This window comes from Panicum virgatum, chromosome 5K, assembly GCF_016808335.1.
Source record: "Panicum virgatum strain AP13 chromosome 5K, P.virgatum_v5, whole genome shotgun sequence".
In the NCBI taxonomy this organism is placed as follows: Eukaryota; Viridiplantae; Streptophyta; class Magnoliopsida; order Poales; family Poaceae; genus Panicum; species Panicum virgatum.
Genome location: NC_053140.1, coordinates 55,977,507 through 55,994,606, shown reverse-complemented (window position 1 = coordinate 55,994,606; position 17,100 = coordinate 55,977,507). Strand labels below are relative to the sequence as shown.

Sequence of the window (17,100 nt, the reverse complement as noted above, 5' to 3'; positions counted from 1 at the left end):
AACGCAGGGATGACTAGTCGTCCGTGCGTGCCACGTATTCACGTGACATGTCGATTGTTTTTTCTTTCTTTGAGAAAGGGTCAACCCTAGTCCATCAGTCGGTTCGGCTAGTCTAGAAGCCAGATGATTTCAAGTGATTCAATAATATTCCATGTGAGACAGAATAAATTAAAATAAATCTGATAGTACTGCTCGCAGCCGAACATAGTGCATGTATTCATGAAGATGTAGCGTACCGCTGGGGTGACCAGCTACATTTGCGGAACAAACTGAAGGAAAGGCAAAAGGGACCACAAACTACAGACTAAGCTAGACTCAAACTGAAAGACTAGAAAGAAAAAAAAAACTCTCGTTTTGGTCGTATATCTTTGTCTTGGAAGGTCTCTATCCACTCCCTGCGCAAATGGTCAAATGGCATGTTCAAATGACTATGGTTTTTGAGTGACATGTCGATTGTTCAAAGGGCATATGGTTTTCAAGTGATTTTTTTCTTAATAAAGTTATGCATAGCACTTTCATGTTGAATTGAAAAGAAACGACAATTTTTTATACTTCCTATATAATCAAGTTTTCAATCCATTCAAAATTATCCCGAGTCAATTCATTTTCACTCGCATAAATTCTCATCTTTTAAGACAAATAAACTATTTTGCCCTAAGGTTATTTGAAATCTCAGTAATACTTTTGCACTCAGAAGGCATATTCTGTCAAAACACGGTTGTAATCCAATTAGATCTTTTGTATAGTATAATAGACTAGAGAACTTGCCATATAGACCTTATCCCCCAGAGTATATAAGGAGTGGTAGGGGTACCCCTAGGTCATATCACACCAGCCTCGACGGCGTCTCACCATAGGTCTCACACGGCTTCTCATCCTAAACACAAGGCAATACAGATCCATCCCCAACAAAATGTTGGGCATTACGCGCAACGCAGCCCGAATCTGTCTAAATCATTGTCTTGTGTTACCATCAAGTTCTTGGTTTTAATTTCTATATGATCTCCCTTACCTAAACTCTACCACCGAGCATACCCCTTGTGGACTTGCCGGAATCTCAATCCGACACAAACAAAAGGTTGTGTTGGTTTGAAAGATGGGCAGACCTGGGAAAGGGGCGAAACTTACATGTGTAATTTTTAAATCCACATATCTAGGACCTCCAAAACCAAAACAATGAGAGGAAGGTCTAACCTCATAAAGAGATATGGATAGTTTCTTACCCCCCCCCCCACCCCCAAAGTTTAACTACAAGATGGAAAAGGAAAAACATTGTGCCAACACACGGGAAGAAAACTGAGGTAGAGGTAGGTAAATCTAGTATTCCATCCGAGTTTCTGAAGGCCTACCCTACAACGACAGATGGCCCAACATTCAAGTTGTTCATCTCCATGTTCACCTAATCTTAGTTGACCTTTTAGTATGTTTTGTCTCAGGATCTATTAGTACACACCAACTTTAGAAGTAGGGATCACTATAGTTCTTTGTCATTATGATCAATCACAAGCACACCAAGCTTCGCATCAAAACAGATATAGAAGCTAGCATCTATACATATGATCAGCACTCCATAAAATGTACTCGTGGAAATCAAGCACGCTCATCTTGGCAGACATGCCATAGAAATCAAGCAATATGTCATTTGAACACCAAATTCAGAAGCCATACAGTTTGTGTTGGGAAGACATACAGGTATTCTACCCTTCTCATCCAATTCGACGTTATGAGTTGTTCACCAGATTCAACTTAGCGTTGAACATTTCTCGTATAAAAAATATCAATCTTCAATCGCAAGTTTGTTTTCCAAACTTCACCATGCCAGGGTAAGTTAAGAGTTTTGTAGAAGTAAGATACGATGAATAACCTCAATCACTAACTTGTTGTAACAACTTAGTTACGGGGTAATCACAGCGATGATCTAGCAATAGGTTCAAGTACGATGACGGCTCGTCATCGTCCAGTTTCTCCGGCAAGTCGGCCCTTGTCTAGCCTATTACAAGAATCATGTTCATCTTTCTCAGCAAGACACAGATATAAGGGGATAGATTCTGGTGGAGACGTGCGGCGATAGCACAGCTTCTGAGTCACTTGCGCCAATCTGGGCCGGAGCTCTTTGGGTTGGGCTTTATGGGCCGTCGCGGTCGGTTGGCAGCCCGATTAGCACTTGTAGTCGATGAAGATGCCCTGACATCCCCCTCTGCTTCAGAAACGGCTTGTCCCCAAGCCGGTGCCGCTGGAAACTTTGCACGTAGCAAGACTTCATCTTCCCAGGTAGCCAAAGCAGGCGGCCAAGAGGACCATTGAACAAGTACTTGAGACACAGTAAGATCACCCTTTGTCTGGATGCGTCTGTCAAGAACCTTCACAGGAATTTGAAGAGTATCAGTGTGGACAGGGAGATCATCACTTACTTGAGAGAAATTCCCCACAGCTTTCTTCAATAGAGACACATGAAAAACCGGATGTATGGATGTCGAGTCAGGGAGAGAAAGCTTGTAAGCGACGTGGCCAATTTTCTCTAGGATCTGATATGGGCCAAAATATTTGAAAGCAAGTTTGTGGTTGGCTCTCTTCTGCAGGGAGGATTGTACATAAGGTTGAATCTTGAGAAACACCCAATCACCAACTTCAAAACTTCGTTCAGATCTGTTCTTATCGGCTTGATGCTTTTGTCTTTGCTGAACACGAACTAATTGTTGCTGGAGCAGTTGAACCATCAGTTTACGTTGTGCTAACCACTCCTGAAGATCTGGAACTGAACAGGCATCCACAACATCAATGCCTAAATGTCTAGGTTGTTGTCCATACAAAACTTCGAAAGGAGTTTTATCCAGGCTTGAGTGATAACTGGTGTTATACCAAAATTCTGCTAGAGCGAGCCAATCCTTCCATTTGCCCGGGCAAGAATGGACAAAGCACCTCAAGTAGCCTTCTAAACACTGGTTCACCCTTTCGGTTTGCCCATCCGTTTGCGGATGGTATGCACTGCTCATTTGGAGTTTTGTGCCAGCCAGTCGAAACAATTCCTTCCACAATGTACTAGTAAACACCTTGTCTCTATCCTAGATGATGGATTCAGGAAGACCATGCAGCTTGAAAATGTGTTCCATGAATGCCAGTGCTACTTTGTAAGCAGTAAATGGATGGGACAGAGGAACAAAGTGTGCATATTTGGAAAACTTGTCCACAATAACCATGATGCAGTTATAAGAGTGAGAAGTGGGCAATCCCTCGATAAAATCCATAGAGATTACCTGCCAAGCAAATGCAGGGACAGGAAGAGGTAGAAGGAGTCCAGGATACTTAACCCTCTCAGCTTTGGCCTGTTGACAAACTTGGCAGCTAGCCACAAACTCCTTGATCATTGTTTTCATTCTGGACCAGACAAACAATTGCTTAACTCTCTGATAAGTCACAAAAGCACCGGAATGGCCACCTACATGGCTAGAATGCAGAGCACTGACAATCTGTTGTTGAAGGTGTAGGTCAGGTGGAACTAAAATTTTGCCATTAGCTTTGATGAGGCCCTCTTGAAGTATGAAATTCCCTTTAGGACTGGTGATAGAGAGATCTGCCAGTAATTTGGCTGTTTCAGGATACTGAGTGTAAGCTTGACATATATCACTTAACCATTCAGGTTGAGCACAAGATAGTGCAAGCACTTCCAATTGATCATGAGGGGTCACTCTGGACAGAGCGTCAGCCACAGTATTGTCCACTCCCTTTTTATACAGAATTTTGTATCTCAAACCCATTAATTTAGTCAGAGCCTTATGTTGCCATGGTGTAGATAATCGTTGGTCATCCAAATGGGTTAAGCTTCTTTGATCAGTCTTGATCACAAACTCAGCATTATTTAAATAAGATCTCCAGTGATCCACAGCAAGGAGGATAGCTAAGCACTCTTTCTCATAAGTTGACAACATCTGGTTCTTGGGCCCCAGAGCCCTGCTCACATATGCTAGAGGGTGCCCATCTTGTAACAGAACAGCACCTATACCTTATCAGATGCATCAGTTTCAATCATAAATGTCTTGGTAAAATCTGGTAAGGCAAGGACAGGTGTAGAACTCAATGCTTTCTTGAGAAGAAGAAAAGCCTCATCGTGGATAGAGGTCCACACAAACAACTCCCCTTTTTTCAACAAATTAGTTAATGGTTTGCTAAGAAGGCCAAAATTTTGGACAAACTTTCTATAGTATCCAGCAAGGCCTAAAAATCCTCTCACATCCCTCACAGATTGAGGAGTTGGCCAATTCAGAATGTCCTGGACTTTGGTTGGGTCTGTTGCAACTCCATCTTTGCTGATAACGTGACCCAAATAGTGAACCTGTTGTTTGGCAAAAGCACACTTGGACAGCTTGACTTTAAACTGATGTTGCTGCAGTAACAGGAACACAGCTCTGAGGTGCTGTAAATGTTCCTCCCAAGATTTGCTGTAGACTAAAATGTCATCAATAAAAACCACTACACATTTCCTCAACAATGGTGCTAGAACACAGTTCATAACATGTTGGAAGGTAGCAGGTCCACCAGTGACTCCATAAGTCATGACCTTATATTCATAATGGCCATTGTGGGTCTGAAAAGCTGTTTTATATCTATCTTCAGGCAGCACCAAGATCTGATGATATCCAGATCTGAGATCCAAAGAAGAAAACCAGATAGCACCAGCCAACTCATCTAAAAATTCCTCCATAATAGGCATGGGGTAGCTATTTTTAATTGTCAGGGCATTGAGCCTTCTATAATCAACACAAAGTCTCCATTCACCAGTCTTTTTCTTGACTAGTAAAACTGGTGATGCAAAAGGACTACAACTTTGTTGAATCATTCCATTGCTGAGTAATTCCTGAACTTGTTGTTCGATTTCATCCTTTTGGGCAGGACTATACCTGTATGGTCTCAGTTTAAAGGGCTGAGCACCAGGTATGAGAGGTATGGTGTGACAATGAGACCTAGGTGGAGGCAATTCAGTGGGTTTCTCAAAAATTTCAGAGAACTCTGAGATCAACTCCTGAATAGCAGAGGGCCAATTGGACTGTTTGTCATTAGACTGAATCAGAAAAAGTTCCAGAACACACCATATAAGATCCTGCTGTTCCAGACTGTGTAACTGATTAACAGAAACTTTCTCCAATCTAGAAGTGGAAGGTGTAAGACCTTGTAGTGTAATTTGTTTCCCCAGGTGAAAAAATGATATCCATTTTGCAGACCAATGGACTTGCATTGGGCTGTGTTGTTCCAACCAGTCCATGCCAATGATAATATCATAGCATTTGAGAGGGAGTATTTTAAGGTTGAGTGTGAAACAATGCCCCTGAATGTATAGCAGACAAGACTGCAGTTCATGTGTGCACCAAATAGTAGCACCATCAGCAATTTTCACTAGGGTAGGATTGGCCAGAGGTGCCCAGTTGGTGAATTTAGCAGCTAGTTGTTCACTGATAAAAGTACTAGAGCTACCAGAATCCAAAAGAATTAGAGGTGTTTGGCCATTCAGATTACCCATCACTCTTATGGTCCTAGGTGCATCAATTCCATGTACAGCATATAAAGATAGGGCCATCAATTCCTCACCTGAATCTGAGTCAGAGTCATCCAGAGATTTGCTCAAGGCACCAGGATCTTGCAGGAGCTGCCATAATTCTTCAACAACATGAAGAGCCACTTGGGGAGCACATTTATGGGTTGGCCCCCATTTGATGCCACACTTGTAACAAAGACCTTTTGCTCGACGATAAGACTTGATAGCATTCAGAATCTCTGCAGTGGAACTCAGCTTCAGAGAATCAATATGTTTCTTCTCATCAGGGCTAGAGAATTGAGGAGCCTTCTGGGTAGATGAAGGTGCTGACGACGATGCAGAAACAGCAGATTTCACTTAGGGCTTAAACGTCAGAGTCATATCAGCACGTTTGGTTTCCCTTCGCGGTGTAGTAGTAGTCAGCTCTTCCTGCAATAAAGCCAGAGAACTCGCAGTATCGAGGTTGATGGGTTTATGAATCATAACAACAGCTCGGATGTCATCTCGAAGACCATCAATAAAACGATTAGTGGCCAAAGCAGCACTAAAAGCAGGGTCATGAGCTCTGATCTGATGCACTAGTTCATCAAAATGTTCAATGTATTCAGCAACAGTGGATTGTTGGCTAACATGAAAGAACTGTCTAAGCAAATGATTGTGTTGGTCCTTCTCAAATCTAGCACACACAGCAGCACACAACTCGACCCAACCTACATTCTTGACTATGGTTTCCACAGATTGCAACCAAAAATCAGCTGTGCCAATAAAATTCAGAGTAGCTAGTTTCACCCAATTTTGGGAAGGAATGTTGTATAACTCGAAAAATGATTCACACTTTTTCTGCCACATTTTGGGGTTGCGACCATCAAACTGTGGAAAATCCATGGGTGGAAGCATCGAACTCCAAGGAACACTAGACGACATAGGTAAAGCAGTAGCGACCGGAACTGAATATGAAGTCGGAGAGGGGTGGTCAGAGGTGTGCTGCGCACCTGTGATCGGAGGTGGAAGGAGGGTGGTGACCACCCCACAACCAGACCTCCGGTTATGTAGCTCAACGCAGTGGCCATTAGGCCCTGAACTCGCCTCTTTAGAGGATTGTGCCAGATGGGGGGCACCAGAGTTCGTGAGATCGATATGCTCGACGTCGAACACCTTGTAGGCGGGATCGATGGCTTGGTGATGAAGCTCGAGACGACCGGTCTGGTGACGTAGATCGTCGATCGACGCATTCAGCCCCCCAACTTTGATGTCCACCTCAGAGAGCTTGGTGTCGACGGAGTTGACGCGTGCCTCGACTCCTGTCTTCCATGTCGTGAGCTCGGCGAAGGACGCCGTATGGCTCTCGAGGGATCTCTTGATCGCCGCTAGAGAAGTGGCGATGTCGGAGATCTGCTTGTCGGCTTCCATGACTTGCTTCTGGATGCGAGTCTGGTACTGTGGGCGCTGGAGGTAGTCGGGGAGGTCCGCCAGGATGGCGAATCGATGATGCGGCGGCGATGGAGAAGGCGGCGGTGGAAAGGGTGGATCGTAACCGAATCTGATACCAGATGTAACAGCTTAGTTACGGGGTAATCACAGCGATGATCTAGCAATAGGTTCAAGTACGATGACGGCTCGTCATCGTCCAGTTTCTCCGGCAAGTCGGCCCTTGTCTAGCCTATTACAAGAATCATGTTCATCTTTCTCAGCAAGACACAGATATAAGGGGATAGATTCTGGTGGAGACGTGCGGCGATAGCACTGCTTCTGAGTCACTTGCGCCAATCTGGGCCGGAGCTCTTTGGGTTGGGCTTTATGGGCCGTCGCGGTCGGTTGGCAGCCCGATTAGCACTTGTAGTCGATGAAGATGCCCTGACACTTGTATAGAGTGGAGGGAATTATTATGTTACTCAAGGAGGCTTAAAATATCCCAACACAAGGAGTATAACCAAAAGCCTACGGAGTACTCCCTCCGTTCCAAAATAATAGTCGTCCTAGAAATTCTAAGACAAATTAACAAGGAGGTAAAATGACCACGTTTGTCCCTATATATTATTCATATTTGGCATTAATTGATTCTTGCATGCATATATACTTTATAAATAGATTAGGATGACTTGTTTTTTGGGACAAATTTTGAATCTCAGGATGACTAGTATTTTGGGATGGAGGGAGTATCTACGAAAACCTTCATTGGTGTTGTTTAAGGGACAAAAAAAGTATCATTAGTTGTAGAGTTGTATCGCACCTGAGAGTGATCTTCCATTTGAATTATGAAGTTCTGGAAACTAAATTTAGCAGTATGTGCTTGTTGACCTTCCTCGCACTGGGCAACGAAGTACAGCTGTGCAAGGACATGACTCTCTGCTTCCAAGGTTTCGCGGAGGATGAATGTGAATCGTGATGGCGAGGTGAGCACATTCTCAGCTCATCCCATTGGCGCCGTTGCTGTCGCCGGCTCTTCCATTCTCGCACCTCGTTCGAGGATGATGCTTGTAAGCCGACGAGGCGACGAAAAGGCGGCCCGCGTCCGCCCGCCAGGTAACCCCCCTCGCGCCCACAAGCGAAAGCCCAAAGGCGCGCGCCGCGTGGAGACGCTTCTAGCGGCCGTCCAGGTGTGGACTGGGCGTGACGTGCGACAACTCACCCCTATTGATTTGTCGTGTCCGCTGCGAAGCGGGATCTCCTGTGCCGGCGACCCCACGGCGCACCGCGCTCCGCTCGCCCGCCACGCTACCAAGCGGAGGCCACAGCCTGGGTCCGGCGGGGGAAGCCCCGCAGGGGTCCCTCGTGTTATCGCCTCGCTATTTGCTCTGACACGGCACCTATCCGCCTATAAACAACCCGGCGGGCCGGACTGCCGGCCGGCGCGACCGGTTCGGTCGAATCGGACGCCGGGAGACGGGGTGCACCAGCACCAGCACCAGCGTGTGACCATAGCCGTGTTTAGTTGTCTCCTCTAAATTTTTGAGAAGATATTTTTCTACATTTAAAATATTAAATATAGACTAATTATAAAAATAATTACAGAACTCGTCTATAAATCGCGAGACGAATCTAATGAGCCTAATTAATCCATCATTAGATGTTTTTTTACTGTAACATTATTGTAGCAATTTAGCGTCTAATTACAGCCTAACAGGTTTATTAGATTCGTCTCGCGATTTACAGGCAGCAGTCGCAATGTGTTTTTTTATTTCGTCTAGATTTAAATCTCCATACAGACGTCGAAAAATTTTTTAGAATTTTGGAACTAAACACGGCGCATGGCTATAAACTCCCCCGTCCCGTCGAGCATGCCGCCAGTCGCCGGTCGGGCTTCCGTAACCACGCCACCAACCTCTGAGTCCGCTCTTGGGCCAAGCCGGGAGCGCACGGCAAGGACACCGTCGCTTCCCCACGTTTCGAGCACCTCCTCCCTCCCCTCCTCGCTCGCATTCCGAGTTCTAGCCAGCCAACCAACCAACCACCGGCTCCGTCTCCCGAAGCCTCGCCCTCCGCCCCTCCGAGAGCAGAGCTGCAGAGAAGAGAAAAAGAAAAAAAATAATCCGACGGAAGGGACAAGGGCGCGGCGAGGGCGGGGACGGGGAGGAGGCCCAGGGCGCGGGCGCGGGGGCGGCAGGGGCGCCAAGCGCATGGCGTCGTCGAGGGTGATGCCGTCGTCCTCGCCGTCGCACACGGCGTCGGATCTCGCGCGCTTGGCGCAGGCCGCCAGCAGGCCCGGCGGCGGCGGGGGCAGCGGGCTGGGCTCCATGAACGTAGAGGAGCTCCTCCGAGGAATCTACGGCGACATGCCCACCCCAGCAACGCCCGCGCCGGCCGCCGGCCGCCCGATGCCGCAGGCTCCGCCGCCGGCGCCGGGGATCGCCGCGCGGAAGACGGCGGAGCAGGTGTGGAAGGAGATCACGACGAGGGGTGGCAGTGCGGGGACAGCGGCTCCCGTGCCGCAGGCCGTCGTCCCCGCTGGCGCGGGAGGCGGCGCCGGCGCCGGCGTCCCGGAGATGACGCTGGAGGACTTCCTGGCGAGGGAGGGCGCGGTCAAGGAGGACGAGGTTAGGATTTCGGGCCCCTCGGCGCCGGCCGAGGGGCAGGTGGCCATGGGGTTCCTGGGCGGAGCGGAGGGCGTGGGTGTGGCTGGGGCTGGCGGCGGAGGCGGGAGGGGAAGGAAGCGGCAGTTGATGGATCCAGTGGATCGCGGGGCGATGCAGCGACAGAAACGAATGATAAAAAACCGCGAGTCTGCTGCCAGGTCACGTGAGAGGAAGCAGGTAGGTGTACAAATGTTGCATTTCTGAAGAATTAAGCTTTGTATTTTGCAAATTTTAGTGGAAAATTTGACTTCTCGTCGTTGGCTGATGAAGGCTTATATCGCTGAGCTAGAATCTCTAGTCACGCAGCTCGAGGAGGAGAATGCCGAGCTGTTGAGAGAACAGGTAATACTCAGTTTTGACACCTTTCATGGGGTCTGAATGGCGGCGTTGGGTACGGGAAACCGTACTTCTGGTATTTGCTTAGTACAACACTTGGTGTCATTGGTAGTTTAGTACAACACTTGGTGTTGGGCTATGCAGCCCAAAATGTACGACGGCGACATTTGTTTTCAGTAACCTTTAGGAACTTATTTTACCAAAGAAGATTAGAATACATAATATTGCAAAATGATGAACCCCAAAGACAAGATCCAGTGCATATAGTATTATTATTGCTACTAGATTCTGTTTACCCTCATTGTAACCATAAACTGGCTTGAATTTTTTTAGAACTACTTTTCATTGTGCTCACCTTATGTTATCCCCTAATTCAGTTCATTTCCCTCCTGCTATGCATAACCTGGTGCGTGAAACCCTTCTTTTTAGAGACTTTAGGGCTTGAATGTTCATCTGTATGCAAGCATCTTACCTTCTAAATATGTTATTTTAGGAGGAGCGGCACCAGAAGCGGCTTAAAGAGGCAAGTTTCTTAAGGTTTTGCTTTTAATTTAATTTATGTACTTTATCAAATTCAAACATATTGAAATATTGTTAGCTAACTTTTGAAATTATCACTTCAAAAAGCATGAATCATCTTTTCATCTCAGTTTTAGCACTCGTGTTTCTGAATATTGAAAGAATCACCAAATACTGTTCATGCTTAAAAGAGCATCTTTCTATGATTTCTCGAATCTGGAAAGTTAGGCATCATTTGCCTATTTGACACTCAATGAGCTGACGTGCCTAAGGCTCCTTGGTAGCCGGCCAAAGTGGTTTGGCAATAGATAACGTGTGATGTTGATAGCTTGCAATTGCAATAGAGCAACACATGACAAGTGTTTATTTCAAAAAAAAAAACACACACACACACACACATGACAAGTGTGAGATTGTCCTTTTCATATTTCACTTTCTCTTGGGGCCATTTGCCTCTAAAGGTGGTGAACTGCAGACACCTGTGTTTTAAAAAGGCTGGAGCCTGCAGTCTTGAAAGTACTTCTCGGCTGTAGCCCCATTTGTCAAAGCTGAAGCTGAATACAATTAAAAATATCGTGTAGTTTTGTCACTGTCGATTGGAATTGGGACTGCGATGTATTCTCAACAAGGTTTGTGCAAATGGACTAATATGAAAGAAACATGGCGTATCGTTTCACTTCCATTTGGATGTGCAGGGCGGTCTAGTTGACTTAATAGCTTATGTTGGACCTTTTGGATTCACTAACTTGAGCGATATTCATTTGTTTTTTATGGTGCCATTTTATTTTGTTCTCTAAAGAACTCATTTGGTTTATGCAGCTTTTGGAACGAGTGACGCCAGTCATTGTGAGAAAAAAGCCGTCACAAGATCCTAGAAGAACAAACTCGATGCAGTGGTAGCCTTGAGCCAAGCTCAGCTGCCACCCCGCTTACAGTTATAGCATAGCGTTTGATCCTGTATGTCAATTTTCAATTCTATCTGCGGCAACTTAGTTGTAGCACCTTAGTAAATAGCATGAACAGTTAGCCGACACAAAGCTTAAATGAAATCATGGCATGTACTAGTAGTGTTCATGAGCAAGAAAACCTGTTATTACTGTTTGGTTAATGGGCCTGTTTTGCCTGATTCGTGTTCTAGTATTTGTAAGTGTCGGGTAAATTCGAGGAAGAGAATGGTACTACAATAAGCAGTCACTTGAAAGTAAATTAAAATATCAAAATACTAGGATTAACTTATAAGCTTCGTATATTAGCCATAATGATTCGAGAGTTGGCTGTACGACATTCAGAACAGATGTTTCGAGTCTGTTGTGTAGCTTATGTATGACCTGGACAAGCCTATCCTCCCTATAATCTGCATGTTTTTATAGAAGAGCAAACTTTGCATACAATTCTTGCGAAGGTTGTTGGTAACGAATTATGAAGATATTAATATGTAAATCAGACTGCAAGTTAGTGTGATCAATTTCTCCTTTTCAAAATAAAAAGTGTGATCAAATTCGCTGGTAATAATCCATGAACGGAAGGTAAATACTAAGTAAAATAAAACAAAACTATTAGTGATACTGTACAACATAATACCCTCTTGAGCAACTATCGAATTCAATTTGCTGCGTTCGATCTGACACAAGACACGCCATGGTTTTCAAGACCTCTGATGGTCGGTGCATCAGTTTTGCAAGCTATTCAGTACTAGAGAGTTAAGCATAATTCCCTCTAGGGAATATTCATGAATGATTGTGACTCAAGAAGTCAGATCAAGTTCGTACCATGAAAAAAAAACAGCAAATGTTACGCCCCGATGGCCTTTCCGGAGCTCCAGGAGATCATATGAAGGTAATTGTCTCCTACAGCTGCCTAGCATCAGCGATGAAGATACTACCGGACTCACACCACCCTGCCACCACATCAGTATTGGCACACTGCAGTATTCACACGCAACGTGATCGTCAGAAAATATAATGTCCTTGCCGTAACAATGACATGGGGGTGTGTGCATTTTACATGTGCGGTGGTGCTGAGAAGACTTGTATTATGTGTGTATTAAGTTATGGTGTTTTGGGGCTTAGAGATGGGACCTGAGAGATGGGAGTACCTTTGAAAAACCCAACCAATTGGAATCGCCTCGAAATGAGAATGCTCGTTCACTTTCTTTCCAACGCCCACAGGTAATCTGTAGTGAGTTTGTATGTCAAAGAGTCTATATTATCCATTGATAAACTAAAGTAGCATAAAGAGTTTCCTGCATGGACCGAATTAACTAAATTCCCCAGGCTACGAGTTTACAATCTCCAGCAAGAATTCATGCTATGCAGTTATATATTACATCAGTACACCAAAGCCTCGATGATACAATGCTGAATTGAGAAATCAACATAAATGAAACAACTGATCATCATGGAGTTTCTTGATATAAGCCTATAAGATTAGGCATGCTACCTACGGACCTACCTTCAACCAGGCATGTCCTAAGAAGTAATGTACTGCTAACTAGTAGTTCGATCTGTATGAGATAAAGGTCTAGGGAAACAAGTCAGATGCATACCTCATAGTCAACACCTTGGACGTAGATGAAAGATTGGTCAACTGATGAGAATGAAAGGCCTGTAATCTGCACGGGAAAGAGATAAAGTGGATGAAACTTACCCCTGTGATTTGCATGAAAAATGTAGTTCACATTTCCCATTTTCATAATTCTCATGGTTCTATATTTCCAACATCTCAGCTGCAGGAAGTAGGATCAGAAGTGACATATCGAACCTCATACTTGGAGCAGCCCACCCATCTTGACAAAGCAGACCACCTACATACAAGACAGAAACTGAAGTGATCAATCAAATTAGATTGATTCAACCAATTGGCGAAATGCTCTTAAAGTCTTTATGTCCATTCTTCGTACTGGGTACAATAAGAAAAATGAATAAAAGGTTCTGGAATCACAAGACAGACAGAGTGCATTCTTACATGCAGTTGCTCATCTAATCTAATCATTAAAACTAAAGAGCAGAATCAAACCAACCTGCGAGGATCATAGATGGTGACAGCACGGTCTGTTCCACCAATAGCAATTAGCCCTGAAGGCGAACTACAGACAGAATATATAACATCTCCAATGGATCCAGAAATGCGCTGTACACATCCCCCATTGCTGTTCATTCTTAAGTCCCAGATGCTCAGCTGCAACAAATTACCATGAGAAGACAAAAAAACACATTTAACAGATGTTGAGCTGGAGTCTAACCTGAGAACCTTCAGCAATTGCCAACAGAGAATTGCTTTCATTCACATGTGGCGAGCATTGAACAAAGCTAAATGAAGATGGATACCATAACCTGCAGTTTCAGTTTTACCCCCAGTCATTAAAATTACAGACTACAATTGTGGGTAATGGATGCTGATAGAGGAGTTTGTGATTTAATGTGTTGAATCCGCAGCAGCTTACTTCAAATATAAAGATTGTACATGCAGAGATCATATATGAGAGTTGAAAGTGGGTTAGGATTTCTTTATCTGGAGCATGCAATTTATTGGAGGAATCTGACTTTTGTTAGCGACAAAGGCAGTTGGACAACATAAATTGTCACAGCCAAAATCTTCTGATGTGGAAACTTACGTGCGCAAACTGCGAACATGAAAGTCCTGATCGTAGAAGTCAATACTCTTGCATAACTGGTGAGCAACGGCTGCCTGAAAGGAACATCAATTAGCATGGATTTTCCAAACTCCATGCAGCAACATTCTTATGCTAAACTATAAAAAATCAATAAGAATGTAAGGAAAAATGTTTCAATAAGACCACAAGGCAAACTTTTTTTTGAGGGGAGCACAATGCAAACTTGAAGTCTATAGGTAAAAGTGCAAATATACCATGGATCGCTGAGTTGGGCTAAAGCATATCCCAGCCCAACTGCCTTCCCCAACACCACAATCACGAGGTGGTACTGAATAGGATGTCCTGTTAATGTCTGAGCAAGTTTAGTAATGACATGTTGTGCTTCAAACTTGAAACTAATACAAATTTGTTTGGCAAAAGATAATTCACATTACAATTTCAGAAGTACCTTTGTGCTAAGATTAACTTCCAAATAATAGGCAAAAGCATATAATGAAACTACATTTCTTGAATCTGAAATGTTTTCATTTAGATTACATGGGATAGATTACCACATAAAAACCTCTCTTATGGAAGAGGAGAAAGCAGTTGTTGGGTTCATTTCAACCATTTTCATATTTATTCACACCATGATGAAGACAAGATAATGAAGATATACCATCAGTCATGATGTCCAAGCGAGATACAATAAGATGACCATACGAGTCAACTGTTCCCAGGATCAAGCAGTTGTCACCTAGTATACCAGGAAAAACATAAAACCATACAAGCCATGAAGATCCAAAAATCCACAGTATATTCATCAGAAATTTTTAAATATGGCAGGAAGTGCTTGTTGAAAAATTTTGAAGCAGAGTGTAGTTCTAACAGCATTCCCTCCAGCTAAAATATAACGAATGGTCATGCTACTCATGCACGCTCTCCGATATCAATAGCCTTTAGTTTCATCCGGTAAAGCTGGATATATATATACCAACTCAAAAGCAGGATGATAAGATATCAAAAGTTCAAAATAGGTTTTGGTGGTTATTTGACTTGTATTACTTACTATATTATATTATATTTTGTACCAATTGCCAAATGAGTAATGCAACTACAAAATAAGATCCAATGCCATGTTATCATTAGATGTTGAATATTGCACCTTCGCCCTCTGCAAGAGCTACACTCTGAATCTCAGAACGATGCGGGCAGTGATCCACAATTGACGAGCTTATGACCTTTCATAGAGAATTGATTTTTCAATAGGCGTAAGTGAAAGATAGAGGAAGAGAAACAGCAGTGCTTAGGAAGCAAGGGAACTATACCTGAGCACTATCAGGAATCAAAAGGCTCTCCTTTCCTTTGGACGGCATTGCACCGTCCATGCTTATCTTTCGGCTCCAAGATAAGAGAGGAAAAAAACAAGTTCAGAAACACGCTGTGTTAAAAATAAGTAATGAAATGGGCTACATCCTCTCGTTCCCGCACTAATATGGCTCCCAGTCTAACACTGAATCCCTATATGAAGAAGATATCGGCAACTAGAAAATCACGCAAGACAATTTCAGAAACCCCGATTCCAAAGCTAAATGCATTGAGCTTCGATCCTAACAGCTAGCGCCACAGCAAACATTCCAAGTTGTCATGAGATTACAGAAACCACCGCCGAACACTCTAATCAGCGACTGTCCAATGGACCCCCCATTAGCGGGAGCATGATTTACAATGCAATAGGGTTCTACGAAACAAAAGGCGCAACGGAAGGGGGATGTGAACCTCGATCTTGTAGACGCGGCAGCCGGAGGCGAGGTAGGCGGAGCAGGAGGAGCCGGCGCCATTGACCTGAGAAGCGGAGAAACCGATGAGAAGGGCCAAATCAGAAGAGCTGGAGCTGAGGGTTTAGGGTTTAGGATGCGCCCCCGTGCTTGCGAAGCAAAACAGGGGCGGGACGGCCGCTCGCGTTCGTGCGTGCGTACGTACGTGGACGGCGAGGCGGGTGGGCTGGAGGCTGCCGGGCGTCGGGTCGGAGAGCAGGGCCGGCGGGACGGCCGCCTTCCGCAGGCTCTGCGGCGCCAGCATCGTCGGCCGCGTGTTTCCCCTCCCTTCTTCCGCAGCGAATTCCGTAGGGGTTTTTTTTTTGCTCGTTTCCTGTTTGCTCTGCCCCACTTTTGTCCGGAATGAGTGGGTGGAGACACCGGCGGACGCACAGATGCCGGCGGCGGCGCGTGCGCAGTGCAGGCGGATAGCAGCAGATTGGATAGGCGGCCGGCTTCCGGTGAAACAGCAAGTGGTATAGCGCCCACAATTTGCTGTGTCCGCAAGCGCTCCTCTGCAGCAGTGCAGGGGACTCGCTGACAGTGGGCCTGAATGAAGTGGGATCCACACGTAAGTGAGGGAGAGTCATGCAGTCATGCCATTTGATTTCATGATTCAATTCAACAACTTAATCATGCGGCCTAGTTCCACTCCTTGTGTTGGTGCTCACAGCTCGAAATAGATTCAGTCATTTTGCAGCTTCTTGCTCCGGCTTTTTTATTAAAAAACACAGTACAGACGCATATGCTCGTAAATACGTACACACATTTATTCTTATGAATACACGCACGCAATTCTATCCCTATGAGCATCTCCGTGAGACTGAGCCGGCAAATCTTCGAGATTGACGAAGTCACAACAGGCGCTCCGCTGTCGATGGGAACATCGCCTACCACTAAAAGCACACAGCCTGTTCGGATACGCTAAACTCGCTGGGCAGGCTGGTTGGACTGGATGCTGCACCAGCTGCCGTGCCGTCCGTCCCCACCGCCTCCGTTCGTACCCTGATAACGTTTGGCTGGAGGGCCCATGTGAAGCTCCTAGGTCTATATGTCAGTGGGCGTTCACAGACTGAGTTGGCATGTGCATTGGTGAGAGAGCAATTAACCCACCAACCTAGCCCAGCCGGTCCCGCCAGTCGAACAGGGTCACAAACACTGTTAAATCCTAAAAAATTCGCTCCCACGAAGAGTCGAACCCAGGACCCCATGAGCTTCTTGCTCTGGTTTTATTGG

At 45.1% G+C, this 17,100-nt stretch overlaps 2 protein-coding genes across 4 annotated transcripts; one reads left to right on the top strand and one right to left on the bottom strand.

Annotated features, from left to right (window-relative positions):
- Window positions 1–8,800: 8,800 nt before the first annotated feature.
- LOC120708776 (bZIP transcription factor 12-like) lies at window positions 8,801–11,691 on the top strand. 3 transcript variants are annotated; one of them, XM_039994182.1, is made up of 4 exons: window positions 8,801–9,777; window positions 9,871–9,942; window positions 10,430–10,473; window positions 11,275–11,691. In XM_039994182.1, the coding sequence occupies exons 1-4, from the start codon at window positions 8,806–8,808 to the stop codon at window positions 11,288–11,290; spliced, it is 1,104 nt and encodes a 367-aa protein (XP_039850116.1). In that variant the 5' UTR covers window positions 8,801–8,805; the 3' UTR covers window positions 11,291–11,691. The 3 variants fall into 3 exon arrangements, with proteins under 3 accessions (XP_039850116.1, XP_039850117.1, XP_039850115.1); XM_039994181.1 differs by having other exon boundaries at window positions 8,802–9,777; window positions 10,430–10,459; XM_039994183.1 differs by lacking the exon at window positions 11,275–11,691 and having other exon boundaries at window positions 10,366–10,459.
- Window positions 11,692–11,973: 282 nt separating this feature from the next.
- LOC120708778 lies at window positions 11,974–16,212 on the bottom strand. Its single transcript, XM_039994187.1, has 13 exons — window positions 16,031–16,212; window positions 15,827–15,892; window positions 15,376–15,441; window positions 15,213–15,288; window positions 14,727–14,804; window positions 14,323–14,420; window positions 14,069–14,142; window positions 13,697–13,787; window positions 13,475–13,632; window positions 13,216–13,258; window positions 13,001–13,066; window positions 12,551–12,628; window positions 11,974–12,377 (listed from the first exon to the last, which is right to left on the bottom strand). The coding sequence occupies exons 1-13, from the start codon at window positions 16,127–16,129 to the stop codon at window positions 12,303–12,305; spliced, it is 1,068 nt and encodes a 355-aa protein (XP_039850121.1). The 5' UTR covers window positions 16,130–16,212; the 3' UTR covers window positions 11,974–12,302.
- Window positions 16,213–17,100: the final 888 nt, after the last annotated feature.